This window comes from Hakea prostrata, chromosome 3 (genome assembly GCF_041222555.1).
Source record: "Hakea prostrata isolate BN-2017 chromosome 3, UWA_Hpros_2, whole genome shotgun sequence".
NCBI classification, from domain to species: domain Eukaryota; kingdom Viridiplantae; phylum Streptophyta; class Magnoliopsida; order Proteales; family Proteaceae; genus Hakea; species Hakea prostrata.
In genome coordinates this window covers 71,040,070-71,067,882 of record NC_142602.1, presented here as the reverse complement: position 1 = coordinate 71,067,882, position 27,813 = coordinate 71,040,070, and the positions used below count along the sequence as shown (strand labels likewise).

Genomic DNA, 27,813 nt, shown 5'->3' with positions numbered 1-27,813 from the left:
AAAACTCAGAATTTATATTACCAAACAAACAATCTCCTCTTCGAGGCACAAAACTTAGCTCACCTAATAACATTTTAGCGATTGCACAGAGCCATGCGACACAACATATACAACCACACCGAAACAACAGAGAAAAAACACAGACGGAGGAGCACGCTGGAAGTTTTCTCTGGGGCATTCTTTCCCCTTACAGTGCAAACTCCCTCTAAATATGCATCATGAGGCATTCCCTCATATGTTCATTGGCTTGACACCAGAGATAACAACAAACGGGCAAAGTGTCAATCCCTCCCCATCCTTGAATCAGGAAGAAACAAGTTGCTGGTTCAATCAAATCAAATAATTCAGCCATCTAGCACCAGATTATGTTAATGTGTGATGACAATGTTGAAGGGTTTATGTTCTTTGAGTAAATGAGTGGGTGGTTGGGTTGGGGGAGGGGATAGGCTGGGAGAAGTATATGAGGTGGGATAGGTAAGCAAGCTAGTAACACCATTACTTCTTTTTCAATAGTAATAGCTGGCTCTCACCAGTGTTTTGTGGGCCTTTTCAGCTAGCAGGCCATGAGTGATTGATTTGATGAACAGGTCAGCCAATTTAGGGGTCAACAGAAAAGGTCTAATCATGCATGACCCACATATATTATTCATCAATGCAATGTTAATATGTCAGTTGAACTAAAAATCAGCAGAACTTCACACCCAATAATACTGCAAGGTGCAAATTAGACATGGTACCTGAATGGGCACCTTGCCTGCTAACAGAACTATCAGATACTAGTCAGCCAGTAAAAGAATCGATCTGAACCCTTGAAATCCAGTACTAACTAGCCACAACTAAGAAAAGCCAATTCCAATCCAGAACAGGAGACTAATCATTTCTTCAAGCCATACTACTTCTAGACCCCTGATTTCTTTCTACCATTCATTTACTCTCTTGGTTTTCTTCCCAATCAACATGAGTAGTGAGTCCTGTTCTGCTCCCCTTGGCCTTGAGGCTAGTATCCCACATCCATCACCATACAATCAAGGGGGTCCCAACTCGTACTGTAGTAAAATATAACACCTTACCCTTTGCAACATAGTTCATGGATTAATCCAAATAAAAAGAGGACAAAACAAGCATCTCATTGGTACACTTTCATCTTATAACGAATAACAAAAATATAAAAGTTGTCATTTTTTGTATTTTGTATTCATCTCCATTTGTGAAATTTTAATAATTAAAATTAACTTTAAATCAGAGTTCAGCAACTTCCCTTACCGAGCAACAAATAATGAAGTATTATAGTTCACTAGGCATAGTGACACGTAGAAGGACCTTTGCCACTTGAAGGCCCTGTCTTTTATAGATAAAGCTTTTTTCATGCGTAGGACATTTTATATGAAAAAAAAATTATGTTAATATGATCATTTAACACCATCTGATCATTAGATCAGAACCTAAGCGTGACCATAAATGCAAGTTAACAGTAATATGAAGTGCCAATGCAGCAAGATGCTAATCAACATAATGTACCCCTGTTGCCCATCTATTCTATTCTGACCAACTTGAGTAGCTCATAAAACATTCCATGTCTTCTACCTAGAATACTTAATTTACAAAACTCACCCTAAAATAACAGGCAGCACCATGCTTTGATCAAAAACTGGCAATATCATCAACATATTAGTCACCAAAGACCACTTGCTCACAAAAAATTAGCAACAAGAAGGTACAGGAAAATATCACCAAAAGAATGGACCAATCTGTAAATGAATGATGTAAATCTAAGAGAACCAGCAAGTAGAAGTTGCGAGAAAGAAACTTTCAAATGAACATCCCTGATGGTATTACATACTTTTACATATTAAACCATCAAACTGGATAATGCAAATCAAAATGAAAAAATTGAAAATTTGAGAAGACAGAACGGATACAAAAAGAGAGTAAGCCAAAAACACGATGCTAGATCTCACCGCCATCCCAGAGATTGCCTTAAGCCAGTATAGATTAACCCCAAGGACCTTCCAATCAAGGACACAAGAAAGAAAGAGATAGCACTGCTAATCTTAGCAAAAATGACTTTAACTACGGGCATTGTAATATCGGAGAACTCAAGGAACAAGCTGAAATAGTATCTCCTGCAATCAAAACCAATCAATCCTACTCAATCAAGCTCCAAAAAAAGGATACCATAAGCATTATATTTGATTGTGCACGTGCAAGTATTGCATGTCATGTATATTCATAGAGTATAAGCAGTGTGTATTCTTCCTAACTCCAAATTAAGAACTGGACTCCAAGCTTTCTGGACCAGAAAAGTGAGTCAGATCTGGATTTGATATGTTGGTGCATGTGCATGTATGCTTGCTAGTATATTGGATAGAATATAAACAGTAAATTCTCTTCAAAACTTCAAATTGCACAACTGGCTTCCAAGCTTTGTGGAATCAAAAAATGCCAGATGCAATTTGCATATTTCTGAGAGCTGAGCATGCTTATAACAATGCATGTGGTAGGAATGAAAGGATGCACTACAGAATGTATGCCAGGGGGTAAGGACGTACCACCCAGTCAAGGCTCTCAGCTCATTGATCCTCTTAAGGGAGATGGACAATTGAGTGATAACAACATGAAATAACGGGTCTAAAGTTGGCTTAGACATTCCGCGAGGTAGCTTCTTCCACCAGTTGAATTTTTCCATCCCGCTCTTCTTATGCTCTTCGAGGAACTGAACCTGAAGAGTGCATAACTCGAAGCGGTCCTCATACATCAATACAATGGATTCCATGTTTTGATGAAGCCACTGGTTCAATGCCACCTGTGACAGAAATAGGTATAAAAGTGAAAACCTAAGTGGAACCCCTCCTGAAACGGGAATATTCTCCAACTAATAGATGTTGACTCACATATCTCAACATAATGTCAGCATGCATCAACCATCTTCATGCATGAAAATGACCAAGCATGATGACAACAAAAGGAAAGCACAAAAAACAGCCAAAAATAAAAATAAGGCACAAAAGCTACCAAAAACAAGGGATGATCCATGCATAAGTACAAAAAAAAAAAGTACCAAACCTCATTCCGTAATCTTTGAAGTGAACGGGTTGACAAAGAGCACAGAGTCAAACCCAAACTATTCATTTCACTGGACAAGTTACTGTCCACAGAAATAAGCTCTATATAAATGCTTGCAATTCCATCTGCTAACATAAGAACCAAGTCTTCTAATATGTCAATCCCATGTTCAGTCAACAATTTAGAGTCATAACAGCAAAGTTCCCTGAAACAAAATGCCCGTGAAACACATTAAATCACATGCGACGTTTATTGCAAAAACAGTTGTCCCAATTAACAAGGGGACAAAACAATATGCCCAACACTATATGACAGCAGGACATGAAAAAATTACAAGTTCACAACAAACACTTCTTACAATAACATGATTACAAAGGAAGTGCATACATAAATTTCAACAGATAAGATGATGCTGGCAAAAAGGGAAATGAGTGATTTGATCCTTTTTAGAAAGAAAGGACATAACTAAAACTAAAATAAAAGGGACAACCATTTATAATAACCAAAAGCTTCAGACTATGAGGAAAATTGCACAAATTAATGTTCCAAAACCATTGGGTAAACACAGACCCCAAAGAAAGAGATGAGAAAAGTATTAATTTTTTATGTGAACCAGAGATCTAGGGTTTAACAGATTGATGCAAACCCTAGGTCTAGGTTCACCGTCAGGTTCCTATTCAAGTGAATCAGAAGTAAACTAGGGTTGGTAATACCCTACAGTGGAGGGAATTTGGCTAGTAGGGGGTTCTAGGGTTGGGAATGGGGTAGGGTTAGGTTCAGCTAGGGTTATGGAATACAATACTAGTCCTTCGCTGTCTTTTTAATTTCAGAATTGAATTCCAAATCTAGGGTTCGAAAATTATGGTTTCTAGGTTTGAACTCGGGCTATGGTTAGGGTCGAGTGTCTCCTAGGATTGAGGGAAGATGATCCTAGAAGGGGCTTAGAGTTTGGATGAGAGATTAAGGAGATTTAGGGTCTTGAAGTTTTAGGGTTAGGTTTCTAAGGAAGAAGATGAATTGCAGAATTTCTGGGGTTTAGGTGAGGAAAAGGATGGGGGAAGGGATCAAGTGTGAGTAAGGGATGAGGAAGGTAATCCTAAAAGGGAGGGAATTGGGGGTGGGATTTCGGAGGTATAGGTGAACTAGGGTTTAGGAGGGTTGGAATGATTCTGGTTTTGAATTTTCCTGGGTTTCCTAGACTGCCAACTAGAAGGAGGAGGAAGAAGAAGAAGAAAAGACATGAGGGGCTGAGATTGAAAACCTAGGGTTGGGAATGGAGGGGGTAAAGAGATTAGGGATCAGGGAGGGGATAGGGGCTGCCGCAGGATAGGGGAAAGGGGAGGGAAGCTATGCAATGAGGGAGGGGGGCTGTAATGGCTGAAACTAGGGTTTGGAAGGGATGACAGTCGAGGGCCAGATTAGAGGGAGAGTTGTGTTTCCTCCCCTCACATGCTGTTTTATTAATAGCTGAAGAGAATCCAGAATACTTCCTAAATCTGGTTAGACTCAATTTAATAAAAAAGGGAAACTAATCTCCTTAAGATTGCTTCCTAGTGAAACTACATAAAAATAGAAAGTGATCTCCTAATCTAATTAGTAGAAGCTAAGGAAATAAAATAATATCAGATCTTATCCAATCAAGGGTGGACCCCACATAATGTGGTTACAACTGAAGTGGTAAGTCACACATATCTTAACACAGATTGAATTAGAGAGCAGAGGATATACTTTTTCTTTTCTTTCTACAATTTTTTTTGGTACCTTTTTCCTTTCTAAAATTTGTTAATGAAATGCATAGTTGTCAAGGCACTAGGCCTTCCAAAGCATTTCGAGCTCTTGCTTAAGCGCTTAAAGTCACCTTTGCAACGCTTAAAGTTACATAAACCGCATCCAAATATTAATTTTTCTAACATATACATTATGCGTTCATTAATAATAGTTTAATAGGTAACAAATTCCAATACGGTGACATTAAACAAATATACTAGTATACCCCAAAAAAAAAAAAAACACTAAAAAACTGTCAAAGAGTTATATCACAAATTTACAATCCACAACATGATGTAAAACAGAATTATAACAATAAAGGAAAAAAGGATATTGAAGACTTAAATCACAGATTTACAATCCACAGCATGATGACATGTAAAATAGAATTATAACTATAAAGAGAAAAGGCTATTAAAGACTTAAATCAAAACCTGTGATCAAAATTTTGCTTGTCTAATCAATTAAAACCATTTGTCTAAGTGTTTGATAAAAGAAAAGATCGATCCCATGTCTCAGTGTACAAAGTTCCACGTAAGTTTACAAATGAAAGGTTACTACAAAATACACAGAAATAAGAGAAACTAAATAAATAAAACAGATTGAAACTAATAAATCAATATCTCCAACACACACACACAAAAAAAAAAAAGGAACCACTTTGGTGTACAAATGCATTGGTTAGGATGGCAAAGTGACACTGCTGACCAAAGCAGACGACCGCTTTGTCCTCAGAAAAGCATTTTGTCTCCTAAGCAGTGCCATTGGCAATACTTTGACAATCATGATGCAATTCCAAATTATTGGAAGGAACAGAAGGCAAACCTCAAGACATATTTTACCATAGATCATATGAGAACAAATCTCTTTGATGTTGAAACATGAGCAGGAAAAACTAAGGCTCTTTTTTTTTTTTTTTTTTTTTTTTTTTTGGGGGGGGGGGGGGGGGGTTTAAAACCCAAGTAATATTTGACATCATACTAAATGATCAATCCAAAACTGTTTTGACTGTGGAAGCAAAGGGGCAGTAGCGATCAACCAAAAGGGGGAAAAAAACTCAGCCTTATGCTCTTACCCCAACTAAATGGCAAAAAAGAAAAAGAAAAAAGAAATTACTCAGCATTATGCTCTTATCCCAACTAAATGGGGTTTGGTATCATCCAACTTCTTTGGTTTCTCACTCTTCTAACTGGCCTCTTGATTCTTGAATACTATGTTAATCCTTCTTGTCCTCATAACATCTACTAATTCCATCCTCCTGCAGTCCTACATGTTAAGGGCCAGAGTAATCAATATCTTATCAAAGAGACATTTTGATGGGTAGCATAGTCTGGAATTGTCACATAAAGTTTCCTTCCTCAAAGGAAATTAAAAAGGCAGGTAAGAATAAGACCATTGTTCGAAATTTCAGTTTCGAGGCCGGTTCAACTGGCCTTGAAACCAAGTTGGTGTCAAACCTTTGACCAACTGAGTGGAACCTGGAAATTTTTCTAGGACATCTTGACGGGTGATTTCGGCCCTTTTTGTGGGTTTTTGACTTAGGTTTTTGCGTACACCCTAATTAAAGCATAAATAACAAAATGAAAGAGGTATTTTGGGTAAACCAACAAAAAGTACTCATTCATATCCTACTTGTTGAGAGATGTGTGTCCATTTCGACAAATACAAGGAACTGTAGATTGTAACAAAAGTACTGAAGTAACCCTGCGTTTGGGCTAAAAATCTTCAGGATCTCTCCTTAAAACACCTCCTCTGCCGCCTAAGCAACTTAGAGCAGAACCGAGAAAAGGGGAAGGTTTTGTAGAAAATTCTGGATTGTAGGAGGGGAACCGAGAGCAGAAAGGAGAAAAGGCTTGAACAAATAGCCAAAACTGATCCTCACTTACAATCGCAGGCCTCAAAGAGCAGAGAACTTAGGAAAATTAGAGGGTTGAAGCACAAAACCAGCTGCAGGTTCCCCACGACTCTCTCAGTCAAGTAATCAAACAAAATTTATTCATCAAAAACTGTCTTTGCTTAATGCCCAAATTGGTATTTATAGACTCTACTAACTCTTTCTTAATTTGTCAAACACTCAAACAAGACTCTTGCAAAAGGAAATAAATTTTTCCTATTTTGAATCAAACTTAAAAATAGGACTCTTTGTTTTAAAAAGGAAACAACTGCCAAACAGTTTACTTAACTCAAACTCTTACCTAACTGGGACTTCAAACCAAAATAATAACCCTACGACTCTAGCTGGACCCATTCCAGCTCTTAAGACTTGTCCTAGGGGCAGTAAAAGACAGCTTTACCCCCACCCCTGCTTTTATGAATTATGCTAGGGGCTTTAGCCCCTCTTTCGGCCCTGCCTGGGCTGCCACTGGCTGGATACATCAAGTACTCATAAGTAAAAAACATAAATATCATCATCATCATAAACTACACCAATAAATACATACATAGTTGTACTAATATTCCACTACTATTTTTAAGGGGGAGGGGGGGAAGAAGAAAATAATTGGTATTTTTATCATTTTTAAATAAGTCCAGCTAATATTAATAATTTTCAAATAATTCAAACAATTAACAACAGAGAAATAAATTCGACACCATCACAACATAGATTGAGGGATGGTGTTTTGCATATATTAGACCCAATGTCATCTATCATGTAAAAATACTTTTTTTTTCCAAAATGCATTATATGGAAATTAATTTTTGAAACCAAAAGTTTTAAAAAAATACTACCACTCCATACATGCAACAAATAAAATAAAATAAAGAAGAAGAAGAAGAAGAAGAAGAAGAAAAATGTTTAACAATGTTTAATGATTTGAAAAATCTTGACTTATGGCTCAATGACATGGCAAGCCTTTATTTACTAAGAAGGAGAAGGTTTAACAATGTTTAATGATTTGAGAAATCTTGACTTATGGCTCAATGACATGGCAAGCCTTTATTTATATTAGTAACTTGCAAAGAAAGATACAGATATTCCTGAAGTGGGACTATTACAATGAAAATAACGAAAATATCCCTACAAGACAATTCTACCCTTATTAATAAAACTACCAATACTACTGCCTTACAACACACCCCCTAAAGTTGAAGCAAGATTTTTATCATGCCCAACTTGCCAATGATATTACTGAAGACTTCGATACTCAAGTTTTTTATAAGAACACCAGCCATTTGATTGTCAGACAAAAGTAATACAAATCAGTCTAGCCTCAATCTTCCCTTTGATAAACTGTCTGTCGATCTCCCCATGCTCGGTCCTATCATGTTGTATAGGATTGTGAACTATGCTAATTACTGATTTGTTATCTGAGAACAGCTGTATAGGTGTCTCTGGGTCTGACACAAGCTCTTGAAGCAGCCTTTTTAACCGCAGCAATTCACAAATACCTTAAGCGATTGCCTAGAATTTGACTTCGGCACTGGACCTTGCAACCACACCTGTTTTTTGTTCCTCTAAGTCACCAAGTTGCCTCCTACATATGTATAGTAAGTAGAAATGCATCTTCTATAATCAAGACACCCTACCCAATCTACACCTGTGTATGCCTCACTTTTTAAGTATCCATGAGCTGAAAATTAAAATTCCTTTTCCTAGTGTAGCCTTCAAGTATCTCAAGATCCGGTACACTGCATCCAAGTGTCAAGAGTAGGTATCATGCATGTACTAGTTAACAAGACTAACAGCAAATGTGATATCTGGTCTAGTATGAGACAAACAAATCAACTTTCTTACCAACTTCTAATAGCTTGTCTTATCAACTGGTTTTCCTTTTCCCTTCAAGTCTAGATTGGGCTCAATAGGAGTCTCAGCTGACTTAGACCCTAAAGTTTCAGTTTCTTTCAAGAGATCCAGAGTATACTTCCTTTAAGAGAAGGAAACATCACTAACCAAATATACTAATTCCAGCCCTAGGATGTATCTGAGCTTACCCATGTCTTTAATCTCAAATTCGGTTCCCAAAAAGATCTTCAAGTCTAAAATCTCCTCCTCATTACAGCCCGTGATCACAGTGTAATCTAAATACACTAGAAGCATAGCACTATGGGAATTCTCTCTCTTAATGAACAAGGTATGATCTGCATTACTCTATTTATAGCCAATGGAAACCATGGCTTGATGAAATCTTCCAAACCATGCCTTTGGAGATAGATTTATCCCATACAATGCTTTTTTCAACTTGCAAACTTTCCCATGAGTTTCAATGGTTGCATATCTAGGAGGTACATCCATGTATACCTCCTTGGCTCCTTTTGAATTTCTCTTATGGAGAAAAGCATTCTTCACATTAGCTGCTGCAAGCTCTACCCATTATTCATTGCATATGAGAGAACAACCTAAAATATATTCATCTTGGCAACCATGGCAAATGATTCCTGATAATCTATCCCATAAGTCAAAGTGAAACCCTTGGCTACCAATCTTGCCTTGTATCTCTCTAGGGTTCCATCTGCCCTTTGTTTGATGACAAATACTCATTTTCACCCAACAGTCCGCTTTCCAATAAGCAAAGACACCAATTTCCACATCCTTTTTTTTTTTTCCCAGATCTCCCATTTCCTCAACCATGGCTTCCTTTCAGATTGGGTGAGACAATGCTTCCTGCCACGTGTTAGGAACAGAAGGAGAGGACAAAGAGAAAACAAAGCTTTGAAATTTTGGGGATAAGGACTGATAGTGAAACAAAATTGGAAATAAGGTGTTCAGTGCATGTATGTGGCTACTTTCTCCATGCAATTGGTAATCCAAAGTGGATTAAGAGATGGTTCAGAAATAGAATCATCAGGAACTATTACATAAGGACTAGGAGCAAAGCCTCCAATTGGCACGGTACAGAAGGGGGATCTTCTCTCACAAATCGCCTTTAGTAAGTCTTTAGAGGTAGTTACTCCCCCTGTACATCACTATTTTGATCTGCCAGTTGTTCCTGTCCAATCACTCCATCTTCCAAGGGAGAATCATCAGCAGAAATCTCAAGAGAAAAATCTAAAGGAAGAACGAGGACCGGAACCTCTTCACTAGTACTCTCCCCCTAAAAAGGTGTAAGGGCAAACAAAGGAACTTGTTCCTGGAATACAACACCATGGAGACAAACATACAGCCAAAAGCATGGTGATAACATAGCCTTTCTGGGCAGCAAGATAACTAAGAAAAATACATTGTAACTAACACGGATCCAACTTACCATGAAGATGATGGTTTCAAGCAATCAGGTGGTACAATAAAGGTTGTTGTTCTTGAAAGAAGCTCAAGGGGACAACATTGTTGCAATACAACGGCATTTGGTTGATCAGATAAGCTACAATAAGGACAACAACCCCCCAACCCACAACTGAGGAGGCACATTCATAGTAAACATCAAAGATTGTGCTACCTCAAGGTGTCTATTTTTGCATTTGGCAATCCCATTTTGAGATGGGGGTGTCAACAACAACTAGTCCAGTGGATAATCCCATGGTTAGTTAGGTAAGATGGAAATGCCCCACCTAGATACTTAGTTCCATTATAGGTACATAGGATTTTTATTGTGGCTCCAAACCTTGTGCTAACCATTTTGTGAAAATTTTTGAAACATGAAAAAAACATCACTTTTTTGGTGGAGTAAGTAAACCCACGTGGTTCTAATGCAATAGTTAACAAAAGTAAAAAATCACCTATGTCAAGAAATAGAAGGTACAAGATAGACCCCATACATCAAAGTGAATAACAGAAAAAGGAACATTGCTACAATTATCTAAAACTGGATAAACATGTCTAATCGCTTAAAGCTAAAATGCAAGCATCACAATGAAAATCATTCAAATTAAATGCTTAACTAAATCAGGAAAAAAACTTAGATAACATAGGTAGGAGAATGTGGCCTAAACGATGATGCCAACATAACATAGTGAAAAAGAGCAAGAGAGGCAAACCGAAGGCCGTAGAAAAAGCTGATGGAGACCCATCTAACAAATAGAACCCCCCTTGCTGTCAACCACTACTAATTGTATGCCCCATTTGAGGTCCTAAAACACATAGCGAGAAGGGGGAAAAAATTATTTTGCAGTTTATATCACAAGTAAGGCTAAAGGACAAAAGATTAGCAAAAAACTTAAGAACATGCAAAACAGAAAATAACGTTAATGAAGGTAAACAAATAATATATCCTTTCTAGAGATGGGGAAAAGAGGCCCATCAACAATTCAAACAAACTTGGGTTAAGGGAATAGAAGAATATGTACGAAACAAATATGAAGAGTCAATTATATGGTCGGTTGCCCCAGAGTTGATTATCCAAGAGGGATAAGTCAAGTTGACTCTATGACAATCGAAGATACATGTAGTAAACAACGTATTTAAAAGGGGGACCTATGGCAAAAGCAACACTCGCACTGAGAGTTAGCGTAGAAGAGGATACATCAAGGCTGGTCATCAACTGACGAAGGTGCCGAAGCTCGTCAAAGGAGAAAGGTGCTGGAGTACTCAGGGTGTTAAAATTAGCTTGATGGACAAACGCTTGGTTTCCTTCCCGACTTAGCATTCCTTCCTCCTCCAGGGAATTAGTTGGACGACCAAAGCAACTTCCAACACTTGTCGTTGGTATGAAGCTCTCAACCACAAAAGTCACATATAACTAGTGTGCAAGAATAGTCACTTGTACGATTTTGATTAACCAGTACCAGCCACCAACGCAGATCAATCTGGCATCTGATTGTGCACCATCGCTATCTTGTGGTTGTGCTCAGTATCAACGATAGCATATGCTTGCTCTAATGATGGAAAAGGTTCTCGTGAAAGGATCTAAGCACGTATCTAATCATACTCAATATTCAGGCCTGCCAGGAAATCATAAATGCGAATTTTGTCTTCCCACTTATGATAGTCAGCAACATCAGCAACACAAAATGGAGTAAAACACCCATAGATATCAAGGATCTAATAATAACCAGGAAGAGTATTGTAATACTATAGAGTGACCTCCTTCTATTGCAAGTTGATAGATCTTTCCGAATCTCAAAGCATTATACATCGTTTCCCACCTTTGAATAAGTCTCCTTGGAAACTTTCCAGACTATAGCAGCATCAAGGAGAAGAAGATAACTTCATGCAATACTTGGTTCAATGGAATAAAGAAGGAATCCCATAACAAACACTTATTGGTCTCCCACTTGTCTTGCGCCATGCCAAGAGAAGATGACTTGACAAAGCTCCCGTGGTGATGGCCCAGAAGACCATGAGCACCCACTACAAGAAAAACGATTGAGACCGAGATCCCAATGTCCTATTTAGTTTGGTCAATTGAAAGGGGAGAAATCACGACCCCGAGAAACAAGAAGAAATGGGAATATCCTCCATACGAGAAAAGGCAGAGGTAATTGAATCGGCCATCGTGCAAAATACACAAAAAACTTATCCAAAAAATTAGATCACAACATCAATAAGAAAACAGGATCCCTTGGAGGGAGAAAGGCCAACACCCACACACCCCACAGGGGGGCGGCGCCCAACGGGGGCCGCGGCCAAACAACACCCACCCAAGGCGGCACCCCAGCCGCCAAGGAATACACCTCCGCGAGCATAGGCCCGGCGGGCCGGCCACCCAACGTACTTCCGGGGCCCTCCGACCCCAATGACGTATCTTCCTCTAGTTTTGCCCTCATCCATCTTGCTCCTCTTTCGCTCCTGTTTCATATGATTTTTACGCCCCCGTTGGGGGAGAAAAGTGCTTACCACCAAGGGAAAATAGACATGAAGGAGTTCTTTTGGGACAAAAAGGTTATAGACAATCAATGAGAGGGGGAGATGGCCCTAAGAGCACTCACAAGGTGAGGCAATAGCCCTAGAACCAATAGCAAGTGATGGCAGTAAGCAAATGCAGCCATAGGAGCTTCACAGGGTGTAGGCAATAGCTCCTAGAGTTGCACTAGGGTTGGGATGGCTGGATGGGTGTTGTGACAACCCTAGGAGAATCACAAGTGGTTGGCAATACTCTTAGGGGAGATCGCAAGTGAAGGGGGTCCAGGGGTAGATGGCAAATGCCCTAGAACAATCACAAGTGAGGGGTGATAGCTCTACAGCCTATCACTAAGTGAGGGATGACGGAGGTGGTCTTGCATTGGTGGTGGTGGTTGTCAGTATGTCACTAGGCTAAGAAGGTGCTCGTGGTAGTCTAACAATGGGAAGAAGAAAAGATAGTAGGTGGTAGAAAGTGGAAGACAGCCTGCGATGGAGGTGTTTTTGGTTTTAAGGTTTCTTAAATCTGATGATCAGTTTTGTGGCTCTGATACCATGTTGAATGATTTGAGAAATCCTGACTTGTCTAAGTGACATAGCAGGCCTTTATTTATATTAGCAATTTGCAAAAAAAGAAACATATATTCCCGATGTGGAACTATTACAATGCAAATAATAAAAATATCCTAATAAGACAATTATACACTTAATAAAACTACAAATACTACTACTTACCACAAACAACATAAATTCATAGATCATGCTCATAAAGTAAACATATATTGATTTGAAAAGAAACAAACTTTTTTGGATGCATCAACCATCAAGAAATAAAAAAAATTTGGGATGAATACACATAGCTAACTTCATGGTGTGTTTAATCCCCAACAATCCAACAAAGTGGATGTTTGTTGAAAAAGGACTAAACGAATGCAAGGATTTGAGGGGGAAATAGTGATTTGAAACAAAAAAGTTGGATATTAGGTCAAAATTTGCGAAATTGGAGGGATGGTACCAAGATGAGATCTACGAGCCTAGGTAATTTAAAGAAAGAAAATGGACCAAAATGGTCGAAACAAGTGAGACAATCAAGATTTGGTCAAAATTTCAAAAGAGAGAGATTGAAACCTAGGAAGAATATTTCCCCCAGGTTTCATCTTGGTTGGCAAAAAAACTGAAAATTCAGTGGATTTAACCAAAAAATAAAAACAAACAAACAACTAAAAGTGCTTCAATTTGTCTACCCTAATTGTCATATAATCATGATCATGATCAAGTTTTCTATTAAACAGAATCAACAAAATTCAAACAGTTGAATTGATAAAGAAAGAACAGAAAACATGGACTGAAAGAAGTAAAAGAAATAATTTAACCAAAGATAAGTGAATCTACAATTTAGTTACCTAAGGTAACCAAATCTAAGAAACAATAGTACATCCGCATAGAGATCCTCCTTGCCGGACTTTTTTATGTTCTGTGAAATACTGCTATTATCTTTCAACTTCTCAAATGTCAAAGAAAGAAAAGCCTGTCAAGAAACACATCCACTTGAACAAATTAATGTTGCAAAACATGTGTTAATCTAATGCATTAACTAGTCCAAACTCCTAGCATACCTTGTCAGGATTCCTGCCTTCCAAATAAAGTTCATCTTCTAGCCATTTCAGACATATTGATTGACCAGACTTCTGAAAAATTTTGGATAAAACTTCCACCCAATCATTCCTAGTAATTGTAGCACATTTCATTGAAATACTGTTAACCTGCAAACCCATTTTGAGAAACCATTACCCAAATAGAAAAATGAATGTTACATTCATTTTTAAAAAAAGATCAGAAATTTAATCGTGAAAGGATAACATTATAATCCATTCTATATCTTAGTTGCATTCAGAAAGGCAGTGATGAAATTACAAGTCTTTTTCTCCCTTGCAGCTAAAATTTTGATGCCATAGACATAACATTATGACATAACCAGCAGTTAACCATGTCTGAGATTCACCATGATCCTATGTATCAAGAAGGGTTCTAAATTGAGTAAACAGTCATTCCACCCTTTATCCAAATCAACCTGCAATCCAAGTTGCAGGCATTAGTTTCTTCCACGATGTCCAATACATTGGACTTTCACAGATCATTATTCTATTGCATCAGTGTAGTTCACAATATTGTATATAAATTTTCACCTTTGGAGCCAGACACACATTTAAGGAAGAAAATATCACTTCACCGTATCCAAAGGCTGCCTGACTCGATTAATTTTAAAGGCATTATCCACAAAATAAAAATTGCCATTGCCCTCCTTTCGTTTCTGATGAATTTATCAGAGAAAAATGACATGAAATTGACAAAAAAAAAAATTCCAAAATAATGGGAGCAAAAACTTCCTCAAGGTTACAGAAGAGGTGTTCTAGAAAAACTATGGGACACCAAAAGCGTAAGTTAAAAATCTACCATGACACTGAGAAAGCTCCAAAGAAAAGTGGAAGGCATGACATAAGAAATTGGAATGTAAACCAAAAGTATGCAAAGGCATCCTCTTGGATTGCATATAGGAACTAATCAAGATGGATACTTAAAGGCATCATAGTAGAAAGGTACTCCACAAATCCACAAATGCAAACTCTTGGAGTAGAGAGGAATTAGTACTATCATCGATGGAAGAATGGGGAGTATAATAGGGCAAGTAGAATGGAGGATATCTGGTGCAGACCTAGAAGGCTGACAGCCAAGATCGAATCTGGTATGATGAAGGATGCCGGCCAAGCAGCGCGCCCAACGCGGAAAAGCCACGAAGGCATGAAAACAAGACCGAGTAAAGATCATGTGAACCATAGCAAATAAGACGCCAGTGACAAATGTTAAATAAAAATAAAAACAAACAAAAGAAGAGAAAGCGACTAGCCCCCCCCCCAACCCAACCAACCCCCCCCCCCCTCCACCCCGGACACCCAGCGGGACAAGCAACCTCCTCCTTTCGCGACATAGGACCAAGGTGGTTGAGTAGTTGGATGACGGGAGTCGATATTAGTTTTTATTATATAAGATATGATAGATTTAGAGTGAATGAGAGTACACAAAATTTCCACGCCCCGCCGCGCGACCACGCCTAATTGCCTAAACCGCGCGCCCCGCCGGCAACTATGTAATAGGGCAAGTAGAATGGAGGATATCTGGTGCAGACCTAGAAGGCTGCCAGCCAAGATCGAATCTGGTATGATGAAGGATGACAAGAAACTAAAGTTACCGTGGTAGCAAATAGAGAGGGGAAAAATGTTAAGGAAGTGGGATAAGGAGAATATGAGTGCTTGCTGATTTTCTTGATAAACTTGATGATGATAGATAAGCGGATGACCCATATGTGGACATGAAAAGGCTAGATGGAAGCCAAGAGTTCCATTATTAGAAGATCTGATGGCACCAACTTGCATCTGCAGCATTGGAAAACTGAACACTTCATTAGATTAAATTTAGTTTTTATTTTAGTTGCACCCAAGATTCTGAATTTTTTTAATTCAAGTAAGTTTCTATTTTTGTTAAGGATGTTAGCTAGCTCAGTAAAAGCTAGCAGTTTCTAGATTGTATGTAACTTGGTGAGCAAGTATTAGCACTCTATGAATATGTAATAGGCTGTCCTCAGCCCGGAGATTTATGAAATTGATTAATGAAGCTTTCCTTTGCACTATTATCTTGTCTCTTGCTTGAGTGATAAGAAGAGTGAGGCTCTTGCTGTTGAGAGCTATATACCTAGGTCTGAGGAACCTAGCTGAGACTGAGAGAGCTGAATCACCTTTATCTGTTTACTTTCTATTTTCCTATTTCTTCTGTTCTTCTCTTGTTCGAACTCAACCTGATCTCAAGACCACCATCTGCTGCTTCTATGTGAAGAAAACTTAAACACCATTGTGAATTTGCAACTAATCAACTGCTGAGCATATGTTGTTGCTGATCCTCCCAATCGAACATCTCTTGCTGCTACTTTTGAGTGTTAACTACCAGCTGAAGCCAACTGTTAATGATCTTGAGTTACTAATTTCTGTCCTCAATTTTATTTCACTGTTTGTGAGTTATTTGGGGCTAAGTCATCCTTGATCATAGCTTTAGTGCTTTACACTACTTAAGATCTCTCCCAGCCTGAAGTCTGACACATGGCAAAGAATTCCTTGTGTAACAGATACTCCTTGGTATGGTTTGTACTAATAGTGTCAACAGAAAAGACATGTAAAGTCAACACCTATCTGCAAAGTGCATCCACAGCCACATTCTCCTTACCAGCCCTAATAATCTTAATGGTGAGACAAACTCCAGCAGTTAGCTACCCAGTTGGCATGACAAGTACACACACTTCTAGGAATGCAAGTTCTTGACAACCTTATGATCATTGCGAGTATGCTTGGATGCAAGGGGAACTGAAAGGAAAGTGAAGGGAAGGGAAGTGAAGGAAAGTGAAGTGAAGTGAAAGGAATACTTTTTCCCTTTTATGTTGTTTGGTTGCAAAGCCAACCCCATTTAGTTGGGACAAGGCTTATTATTGTTGTTGTTGTATGTTGTTTGGTTGCAAAGGGAGTAAAGTGAAATTAATTTTACCAAAGTTGTTTGGTTAGTGATAAGACCCTAATCACAAAGGATATAGGGGGAGGGGGAGGGCAGCCCCCCCCGGGGGGGGGGGGGGGGGGGGGGGGGGGGGGGGGGGGAATGTTAGCTGCAAAATTGATGTAAAATTACCGTAAACATTTTTAAAATTTAAGAAAAAAATTTACTTCATTGTAGTGTCTTGATTATGGTATTCCATGACACAAGACTCTTAATGCAGGGTATTGCATTGAAAACATCAGATGCCTTGTCAATAGACCCACACTCTGTGTACATTTTGATGACTGCATCGCAAACATGGGCGTTCACGTCCATCTGCTCATCCCGCATGAACGCATGGATGGCCTTATCATCTGGCATTTGTAATCTCAGGCTTGAAAGGCGCAAGGAGAGGCACAAATAGGTTTGTTTTCCACTACCAGCACTCTTATTGAAGAGAGAGTAGAGCGTTGACATTCCCTAGGTTTTTAATCTACTTATATTTTTTACAAGTAGTTTTAAATTACATTTTCATTTGAAATGTGAAAATTATTCTACCTGGAAAATTAATACCCTAGCAACCAAACACCTAAATTATTTTTCCTCAGGAAATATATTTCACTTATATCAACATATTTGCATTCCACTTGCAACCAAACAATCTGAGTAAATGTAAATCCTATTGATGTAAGCCCAGGTTTAGGGTTAATCTTCCAGGATCTTCGATATAGTTGCAGCAGCTGATTGGGGTCTTTAAGGCTCTTGGCTAAAGGGTCCTAGAAGGCTGCTGGAACCTAGGAAAAGTCTGAAAATAACAGAATTTGAAACCCAAATTCAAAATTTTGAATTTGGAGAGAAACTTAGGGTTCGGTTGGGATGGAGGGGAAGGCTGTGGATGCAGATTCAGAGGTGGTACGGTGCTGTAATTGTGTTTCCAGAAGTCCAGAACAAGTTTGAGAAGATGGGGATAGGAAGTAGGAAGTTTCTGAAATTTTTTGGAATTTTGAATTTTCTACAGCTCTTCCAAGGAAGAAGATGAAGCGCAGGAAATTGGAAATCAGAAAACTGAGGCTGCTTTGGGGATTTAAAGGTTAGGAGTTAGATCTACTGGCTGGGACGATTCTAGGTGAGGTAGAATGAGGGCTTTTGGGGAAGGAAAAGAGGGTATCCTAAAGGGGCTGGGATGGGGTATCGCTAGAGAGGAAGAAAGGTAAAGGGGCCACGGTGGTCTGGGGTTTGGGTGGGTAGGGGCTGGAGTACCAGGGGAAGGTTGGGGGAGGGATTGTACTTACTTGAGGTTGGCTTCTGATACAGGAGTTGCAGAAGAGAACTTGAAAAATTGCAGAAAACTTGCACCAAGCCTGCCACAGGTTTCAAGGGAAACCCACGACCCCATTTCTCAAACTTTAACTCAATTCATTAATCCAGACTGAAAATAACTTACACTAGAAAAGCTATTTATAGCCTGAAACAAGGGACTCTGACTCCTACTGGGTTAACCTGACTGTTACGATCCCATCACAACTTAACTTGGACTCTGAAAAAAGGTATCTGATTACAACGCATTCTCAGCCCTTGGATCTGAGATCTCACTTAAGTCACCTAATGCTAACTAAATAACTTCAGATTACAAACAAACTGGACCTAAAAAAGGAAATAACTCTTCCTACTTTAAGTTATCCTTAAAAGTAGGACTTCTTAAAAGAAAAACAATGTTTTCCTGAATTAACACAACTCTATGACTCTTTCCAATTGCAACTTCAAAACAAATGACTTGACTCTCACGACTTCGAAATAAACTAAATTACTGGAGTCTGGTCTTCATTATAGCTCGATCCAGGGGTAGGAATTGACCATTCTACCCCTGGATGGATTCAGCCTCCCTGACTCATACTTGGGCTTGGCCCCATCTTGGGGGTTCCAACCTGGGATACATCACCTATACACAAGATGATAAGCCATCTCATTACTAGAATCCCATCTAAATTATCAACAACAGCCCTTCTTTAGTTTTCCCACTATCAAACAGAATGGAGAACTAGGCAAAGGTGCGAGGAAAGGAATTATCAATAGCCTCTTCATTCCCATAATCACCCATTAAAGAGGATTCTAAAGAGATGAAAGAAAAGAAGAAGAAGAAAAAAAAAGGAACAAACTCAAAGAAGGTGACATCTTTGGAATGAAGGGGCCTACAAGAAGAGGAATGCTAGCATCTGCAGGCCTCAGAACAGGAGGAATATACAAAAGACACACTTAAGGGCTTAAGGCCTAGCTTAATCTGAGAGGATTTATTAACATGGACATAGCATACACATCCAACACTTCAAGAGGAATAGTAAAGATAGAAGAACATTGGGAAAGGATCTCCAAAGGAGTTTTAGAACGAAAGACTTGGGTAGGTATGCGATCGATTAGATAAGTGGGAAAAAGAAGAGCATTAGCCCAAAAAGCTTTGGGAACATGCATGCCAAACGAGAGACTCCGTGTGGCTTCAAATAAGTGCCAAATTTTCCTTTCAGCCACACCAATTTGTTGTGACGTATCACAACACAAGCAATCTAATGTATGCTGCCCTGATACGTAAAAAACCATTGTAACCCCATAAATGTATTCACCACCTTTATCAGATCGAACAATTCGGACCCAAGTATTAAACTGGGTATAAATAATTTGATAGAAAGTAGTGAAGGCAGCACAACACCTTTTTATTTCATGGAAAAGATCCAAATAGACCAAGAATAGTCATCAATAAAAGGATAGATTAATGATACGCAACGAGAAAGTGGTGAAAGCTAGTCCCCTAACATTACTATACACTATAGAAAGCAGTAGATTGATTACCATGATGAGCAAGAATGTTTAGCAAAAATACATTTTTCATACTTAACCACGTTAGAAATGGAAAAGATATAAATAATGAGCTGATTGTTTCCTCAATGACAAAAGAAGGATGCCCAAACTACTGATGCCATAGCATCACAAACTCCATAGATCTATTTTCATTCCTCCCACACACATAAGCTGAACAGTCGGAAAAGGAAATGACAGGGGTCGAAAAGGTAGAGGCCTTTCTCTTCACGTCCATAGTCAATAAACCTTTTCAACACTAGATCCTGAAAAAGACAGTGAGAGGGAAAAAGGTGACAATAATTCAAGGATTTTGTAAGGTCACCAACAAGTAAGAAGTTATGAGCAAAGTTGGGCACATGAAGGACATCAGTAAGGGAAATTAATGAATTTACCCGAAAATTACCTTACCAAAGATTAAGGAGAGTAAACCATCTACAACTCTAACCTTATCCCTACAAGACCAAATGGAATAAGAATCATAACACTAGGACAAGTCATGTGATCCGATGAACTCAAATCATGAAACATATGGGAGCCAAAGGAAAAGCAAGAGTAGAGGTTCAGGGGGCTAGCTATGACAAAGTGGAGGAGTAAACGTGAGACATCATCCTTTAAAGGTCTGCATGTCCTCAAAAGGAGGCCATAGCGTGAACCTGAGCAACTCCCCCTTTTTTCACCACACTGCCAAGTGTATTGCCACCAATATGGGTTGACCATGAATTGTCCAACATTGGTCGTTTGTCAGTCCAAATTCCCACAGTTATCACACCCGTCTTAATGATCTCTCTTTGGGTTGGCCCTCGGCGTCTCCCTTACCCTCAAAGAACACCCCCCCCCCCCGGGGGGGGGGGGGACTTTTCCCTTCTTTATTGGTAGTAGAGACAAGGGAAGATCATTCTGAAGGTGAAGCAATGGTAGTGGCATTCATAGAAACTACTTGATCACATCACAGTTTAGATAGCATGCCTCATCCAAAGACAAGAGCACATCTCCCTAATAGATTCAAATTTCAGATTCTATCCTCTAGGTAAAACAACCAGTTCCTTTTCAAGAGTCTGACATATCTTAGCCTCATCATCAGTAGTAAGACCGACCCAATAATGATCATACTCCTCCTAGAGACCTTTTGTTTTTTGGTAAAGCTCCTCCAAGAGACCTGCGACAGTATCATAGTACAAAAAATGCCTAGGTTGCCTAGTTTCATAGCGATTACCTTCTAAAGGAGCTGATAAGTGTCAGTAAAATCACTCTCCTTGTCATATGTCTTACAACACTATCCCATATATCATTGGCAGTCTCCTTGTGCAAAAAACCTTCAACCAATCTCAGGATTCACGGAAAAAATCAGCCATCACAGTATCACAGTAGAACTTTCAGTACCCCATTTAAAATATGTGGGGTCAGCCATGTCTGGGGATATGATAGAACTAGTAACATAGCCCAACTTCCCTCCACTACATGAGCACAAACAAAATGAGACCAGCTCAGATAGCTATATTACCCAACCTAACAAGAGAAATCTGGACATTGGGGCCCTCATAAACAGAACCAACAGGATTGACCGTCCCAAACTACTCGCTGAAGGTGGAGTAGACCACAGAACCTTGGAACTAAAACCGCCATGGTAATAGCACACCAAAAAGCAAAGAATAACCTCATAGAAGAGCTGATCACAGTGTGGAGAACACTCAACCAAAACGAACCAAAGCAAAAGAGGTACTTTTAAAACTAAAGAGCACATCACACACAAAGTATAACCAATCATCTCACAATAGTCATTCATCCTTTCAGCAAAGAGGAAAATATCCAGAGAAGAACAGAGTAGACGACAACTGTAGAGTAGAAATAAGCAGAAATAAGCAGAAGAAAAGGAGTTGATCGCTACACCATCTCGGTATGAAAGACGGGACCTCAGAGCTTCGAAGAAGCAGTCCTAGGCAATTCCATAGGACCTAATCCAAGCCACTTCATGGTCTGAGCACAGAGAAACTACAAATATAACAAGCAGCTGGCTATAAACAGAGTCCTGGGCCACAAAATTATGGATTGTGATAAGCCTCTAATGGCTAGGGTGTATAGGCGCAAGAAGAAGAAGAGCAGCTCTGAGTCATCCGCTACTACAGGGGATCATCCCTAGCTGAATTACCTTTAGCTTATGACAAGGACAGAGAATATGGTCCAGGTGGCAAGACAGGATTGGTTAGACTACAGCAGTTAGTTAGTAGGGTTTTTGGGGACTATATAAAGGGAGAGAGGTGAGGGAGGGTTTCTTCTTATGCATGAAGTTTATAGTTAAGCAAGGAAGTCTTGCTTGGGGGGGGGGGGGGAGAACTGGGTTCTCAGGAGAGTATTAATGTCTGTAATAACAATTTTGAGTTAATTCTAGTGATACAGCTGTGCTATCAATCTATGATTATTTCCCTAGATTTTGTAACTTGCCAATGGCTTATTGAATGAATCAAACGCCTGTTTGCTATCAATTCTGCGTGTACTGTTGATGTTAATTGGGGTCCAGAAGAGGAATTGTTGCATAGAGATCAGGGGTCTTAATAGATTGCTTTAGAGCTTCACAACAGCTTGCAGACTTGGTCGTAGCACTCTATTTGCTTTTGAACGGGGTAAATATACCTCAAGGAATTCTCCTATGCATGTATCTTACATTGTATAGCCTCCAATGGAACCCTCTTCTTTACTAGGTTTCCAAAGACAGGAGAAGAAAAAGAAGAGCATGGTTGAACCCCAAGAAAAAACTCTGATACCAAGTTAGAAAATACTAGGATCAGTAATAAGTGATGAACACGGGTCAAGAAGGTTAAAGGGGATGAAACGTTGAGCAAGGTAGAGAGCTTTACATCATTTTTTGCTCCATATGAATTACAATAAAACCCCTTTTCTAAAACCCGTTTTAATCCTTTCCTGCCGTCAACATCGGCTCCCATAGAAGGAGACTCACCCCCAACCGTTAAGGACACCCGCTGTACAAAAGATAAAAAAGGTAAAGCCAAAAAAAATGTGGAGAGAAGAAAAGATTAAAGAGATCAACATATGCCCTCATTTACATCTGCAAGCTACAACTTAGAAAAGAAGTATCCCATTATCAGCGTATAATATATTGCACAAGGGTAGAAGGTTATTCTTCCAATTTTGCAATCAACTAGTTTATGTGCATTGTGTGATTCTCATTCTTATATGTATAGCTTCACAAAGCCTTCTATGGTACAACAACAACAACAACAATAAGCCTTGTCCCAACTAAATGGGGTCGGCTACATGGATTCTTGCCCTCCAATCAGTTCTGTTCGAGGCCATGCTAGATACAAGGCCTAAGCTATACATATCATTTCTCACCACTTCTCCTAAGGTTATCTTAGGTCTACCCCTAGCTCTTCTAGTTCCTTCAATATGGATTATATCACTTCTCCGTACAGGAGCATTTATAGGTCTCCGTTGAACGTGGCCGTGCCACCTCAAACGACTTTCTCTAAGCTTATCACTTATGGGAGCAACTCCCAACCCAACTCTAATATGATCGTTTCTTATCTTATCCATCCTAGTTTTGCCACTCATCCATCTTAGCATCCTCATTTCTGCTACATCGAGTTTATCTATATGATTCTTTTTAACAGCCCAACACTCGCACCGACATCATAGCTGGTCGAACAACGGTCCTATAAAATTTTCCTTTAAGCTTTAATGGAATACGCCGATCACATAAGACCGGACGACCTCTCACCATCCACCCGTTTAATCGGAAACCACCAAATCACCTCACTTATGATTGAACCAGGTACCTAAAACAATCACTCGAGAAACTCACGCAAGATCACCACCTCATCACGGCCGATCATGACTAAAGTTACAAACTAAATATTTGTCTTCGATCTACTAAGTTTAAAGCCGATTCCAAAGCTAACTCCAGACAAGGAAACCCACAGGGTCTCATCAATCAACACAATATCACCCAAAAAGCATACACCGGGGACCTCACTGAATGGTTAATATCCATTACTAGTGCAAACAGAATGGCAAAGTTGACCCGATGTAGCAAGTATCGGGAATAACGTCCCCCACGCAACACTAGTCACCAAACACATACATATCCAACTATATCATATATACGCAACACCTCAGACTGCCAAATAACGCCAGGGACCATCATAAGCCAGGTCAAAAATACCATAGAAGACCCCACATTCTCATACCTCCAAAGTCTCAAAAGTAAATAGCCTCGGTAGATCTCCGGCATAAACCCAAATGGCTCCAACGAGTTAAGTGTCTAAACGGTCAATATTCCATAACATCGATGGCTCATCAAAATGCCCCATAGTATACAACTTGAATATCTCCATTGTAAAGAACCACAAACTCCCAACATCGGCACGGCTATAATCATTAAACAACAGTCAACCAAACAGTCCAGGGTCCAAGCTCTCCATACAAGGGATATAGACCTGTGCGGAGTCACCCCTAAAGCACGACAAAATTCACGATATAAGTTCGGACCTTGTGCCTTGGTGAAAAGTGTAATCGTCCAAACATAAGTGCGAAGAATGCTTATTTAGTAAACTAGAGAAATAGGTCACTTTAATACCTCCCACAAACTAATACTTTACCATTCCAAATACATCAACATGGCAAGATCTCACTCTCCATCCCATCTTAGCTATCTATAAATAGACCCCTCCTGGCCAATATTATACAACTCCATACCGCCGAAAGCTCATACCAACCATACCTATGAAGATCTCAAATCAGTTCGCCATGCCTAAAACTAGCACCAATGCAACGAACCTCACATCCACCACCAGTCATAAGAATGAGTCCGATTCACCTAGAAATCAGCCACCCAATACACATAGATCACACACAGTATCCCCAAAATCCCACGTTTGACTACTCAAATGAAGGAAGAGTACTTCCAAATCACCACATCGGATAGTAACGACATTGACAACACAATCCAAGACCACAAGAGCGAAGCCGATAAACCACAACAAATCGACCAGTTAGGAAGAAATCTAGGCTTAGCCACTTGAAAGTAATTAAATGCACCCAAGTAAGATAAAAGATAGATCAAAAGAACAAAATCAAAAAAAACAAAACAACCCCAAAAAACGACCAAATGTAAAAACCAGATAAAAAACCGAAACACCAACCCAAAAAGCAGAAAAACGAGAACACAAAAAAAAAAGAAAAAACACACCCACAACACCACCACAAAAAAACAAACACCCATAGTACAACCAAAGAAAGAAATGGACCAAGGAGAAGCAAAACAAAAAAAAAGCAAAAGATATACAAGACAAAAAAAGAAAAAAAAAAGACGCCGAGAGGGGGGGACACAAACACCGGGAAGGGTTTTGGGAACGCTAGCATAGTTTATCATATAAGGCAACAGAAAAAGGTTTGGCAGATTTTTTCCGGGGCGGCGACAACCTCGTTACCGGGCTGGGACGGCAGCAAACATTTTCCTTCTATGGTACAAAACTTCAATCAATAACGTACTCGGATTGTGCAATAGAGCAATAAAAAATATAAGAAAAAGGCCAACTGGCATTAAGAGACAGTGCCTACCTCTTTCTCAAGTCGCTGTAAAGTGGCCCAAAGCAAACGGAATCGAGGACCCTCATCAATAGCATATAAACTTAATGGACGCTTTGCACTGCACTTCTCATATTCAGCAGCTCTTTTATCTGAATTACCATCATGTTCAATAGCATTCAAAGCACCAAGTAATTTGGTTTTCACTTCATCCCAAGCAGATTCTGAGTTGACTTTTTGATCATTCTTTTCTGCACTGCAAATGAGAATTATGTGCCCAATTTAACTAAGATAACACAAGAAACCTACAAACAAAAGGAAATGTATTCAAGTTTTACTCATAAAGTCATCATATTCTTATCTATATTAAAAGACATATAGCATGAGGGATCTAACAGTGGTCACAGACCATCGCTAAAGCCATCATTATAAATTTTAATAGTGTCCTTGTCACATAACTATAAGGACAAATAATTGAATGCGATTACCCTTACCTACCAGAAGAGGTAAAGTCTGCAGGGACCACAGTATTTCCTGCATTGCTACTTCTATTACTGAAATTAGCTTTCTCAGACGGCACCACCCCAGCCATATATGCAAGGACTAAACTTGCCATCAAAAGTACTTGATCAACAATGGGTTCCCACCCCAGGGGTGTTGCATTCTCAGGATTTGCCAAACTCCCCAAGAAACAGTGCCTTGAGGAAAACTCCCTAAAACACTGACCTCCACTTGAGATATTGGCAATAGGTGCACCGAGTCCCCATGATCTGCATGATGATACTTGGGAAAAAAGTTTCTGCGCCAGATATGAATGTTTTCTGCAACCACATAAATGAAGTGAAACTTAAAATTAAGAATTCTCATATCTTTGGATTCCCCTAGCATATTACCTACCTCGGTTCTTTATTAAAGGGAAAGAAGAAAAGAAAAAAAGCCATTAGCCAGTGCTGCCATCCCTTTTTTTTTTTTTTTTGGTTTTTGGGCGGGGGTTGGGGGGGGGGGGGGGAAGGGGTTCAACCTGGAGACTGTCCCAACCTTTAGCTTTTTCACGTAAAGAAGAGAGAGAGATTACACACATCACAATTACAAGTAATGAAGAGGACGAATTAAAAAGAACGAGAAGGGATAGATGAAGAAGAAAGAAAAATACACCTGTGGCCTATTTGGGTAAATGCATCCCTAGGTATGAAGGTGCTTCTCTTGTGGAAACTTCTGCACAAATGTAGTTTGACATATGATGGTAACACGGCAGATTCTGCCATTCAAAAAATGGTAAAACTCAACTGCCTTAGTCAATGCATCCTCTTTCCAGATGACTTGAAACAGCATCAATCCAATTTAGTTACTGAACACAAGAGCACCAAGCATAAGTTTATATGTCTAAGGTTTCAACCCTCATTTCATCAATTTAAAAATATGAATATGAATATGAGTACTGAATAAGTATCCAATTGCAAAACCAATTAGGTAAAAACACAACGGATAAATGCCTATGCCAAAAAAGAACCTATAGGCAATAGCGATCACAGTTCGTGTATCCAAATCCCGCACCAGATAAAAAATAACTAACAGAATGATCTTAAACATAAATGGGTTTCTGATCAGCTAACTGATAAAAGTTCACAGTAAGGTTTAACCTACTCTAGCGTCACTGCCTATGCATCCTTAATGGAAACAGAAACCACAAGTTTGGTTGCTATAGTTAATACAAGTAGCCAAAACCAATTCAAGTAACAGAATCAAAGTCAATGAACGACATTCCAACCTACATTTCACCAAAACCAATTCCTATATTGATCTCACTGAAGAAATAGCGCAGTGACATCAGTCTAGCCACGTAAAAGAAAACAACCACAAGTTTTCTGTAAGAACTGACGATCGGATTCTCATTATACATATAGAAATTATCGATTTAATTCCGTCGATTGGAAGAATGTAGAAATAAAGTGAAACCTGAAACTCATATCAATAACTTAACCAGACTTCCTCTTCCAAAACTAAAAAATCTGCAATACAAGCGCCAATAATGTATACGAATAACATGAATTTTGGAAATGCTTGAAGGGAAAACGATTTAGGTATTAATACTTGTTTAGTATTTAAAAGTCAAGCGACAAGATTGTTTCGAGGATAAACATAACAAGTACGAATTGATGAGATGAGGATTAAATTTGTGCGAACCTGGTTTCATTCAGTTTCAGGTGCACTCCTCTTGTTACTGTAGAATAGAATTGAGAGGGAAAGAAAACGAAAGAAAACGATACAAAGACGAATGACAAAGGCTGCCTTGTTTGTTGTAAGTA

At 39.2% G+C, this 27,813-nt stretch overlaps 1 protein-coding gene across 5 annotated transcripts; it reads right to left on the bottom strand.

Annotated features, from left to right (window-relative positions):
• Positions 1-186: 186 nt before the first annotated feature.
• Positions 187-27,813, bottom strand: LOC149022946 (phosphoglycolate phosphatase). Of its 5 annotated transcripts, none has more exons than XM_089150831.1 (9): positions 27,692-27,813; positions 26,663-26,855; positions 26,002-26,328; positions 25,541-25,763; positions 14,161-14,307; positions 13,948-14,072; positions 3,064-3,268; positions 2,550-2,803; positions 187-2,123 (listed from the first exon to the last, which is right to left on the bottom strand). In XM_089150831.1, exons 2-9 carry the CDS (start codon positions 26,770-26,772, stop codon positions 1,955-1,957), a joined length of 1,560 nt encoding a protein of 519 aa, XP_089006957.1. In that variant the 5' UTR covers positions 26,773-26,855; positions 27,692-27,813; the 3' UTR covers positions 187-1,954. The 5 variants fall into 5 exon arrangements, with proteins under 5 accessions (XP_089006957.1, XP_089006960.1, XP_089006958.1 ...); XM_089150834.1 differs by lacking the exon at positions 27,692-27,813 and adding an exon at positions 27,599-27,686; XM_089150832.1 differs by lacking the exon at positions 27,692-27,813 and adding an exon at positions 27,464-27,590.

Excerpts from the sequence above, each read along its gene's own strand:
- LOC149022946 (XM_089150831.1), bottom strand. The coding sequence starts at position 26,772 with ATGGCAGAATCTGCCGTGTTACCATCATATGTCAAACTACATTTGTGC. Across the intron at positions 14,073-14,160 it reads AAGGCAGGAATCCTGACAAG|GCTTTTCTTTCTTTGACATT; the intron begins GTATGCTAGGAG and ends GTTTCTTGACAG. Across the intron at positions 3,269-13,947 it reads CTTAGATTTGGTTACCTTAG|GGAACTTTGCTGTTATGACT; the intron begins GTAACTAAATTG and ends ATTTTGTTTCAG.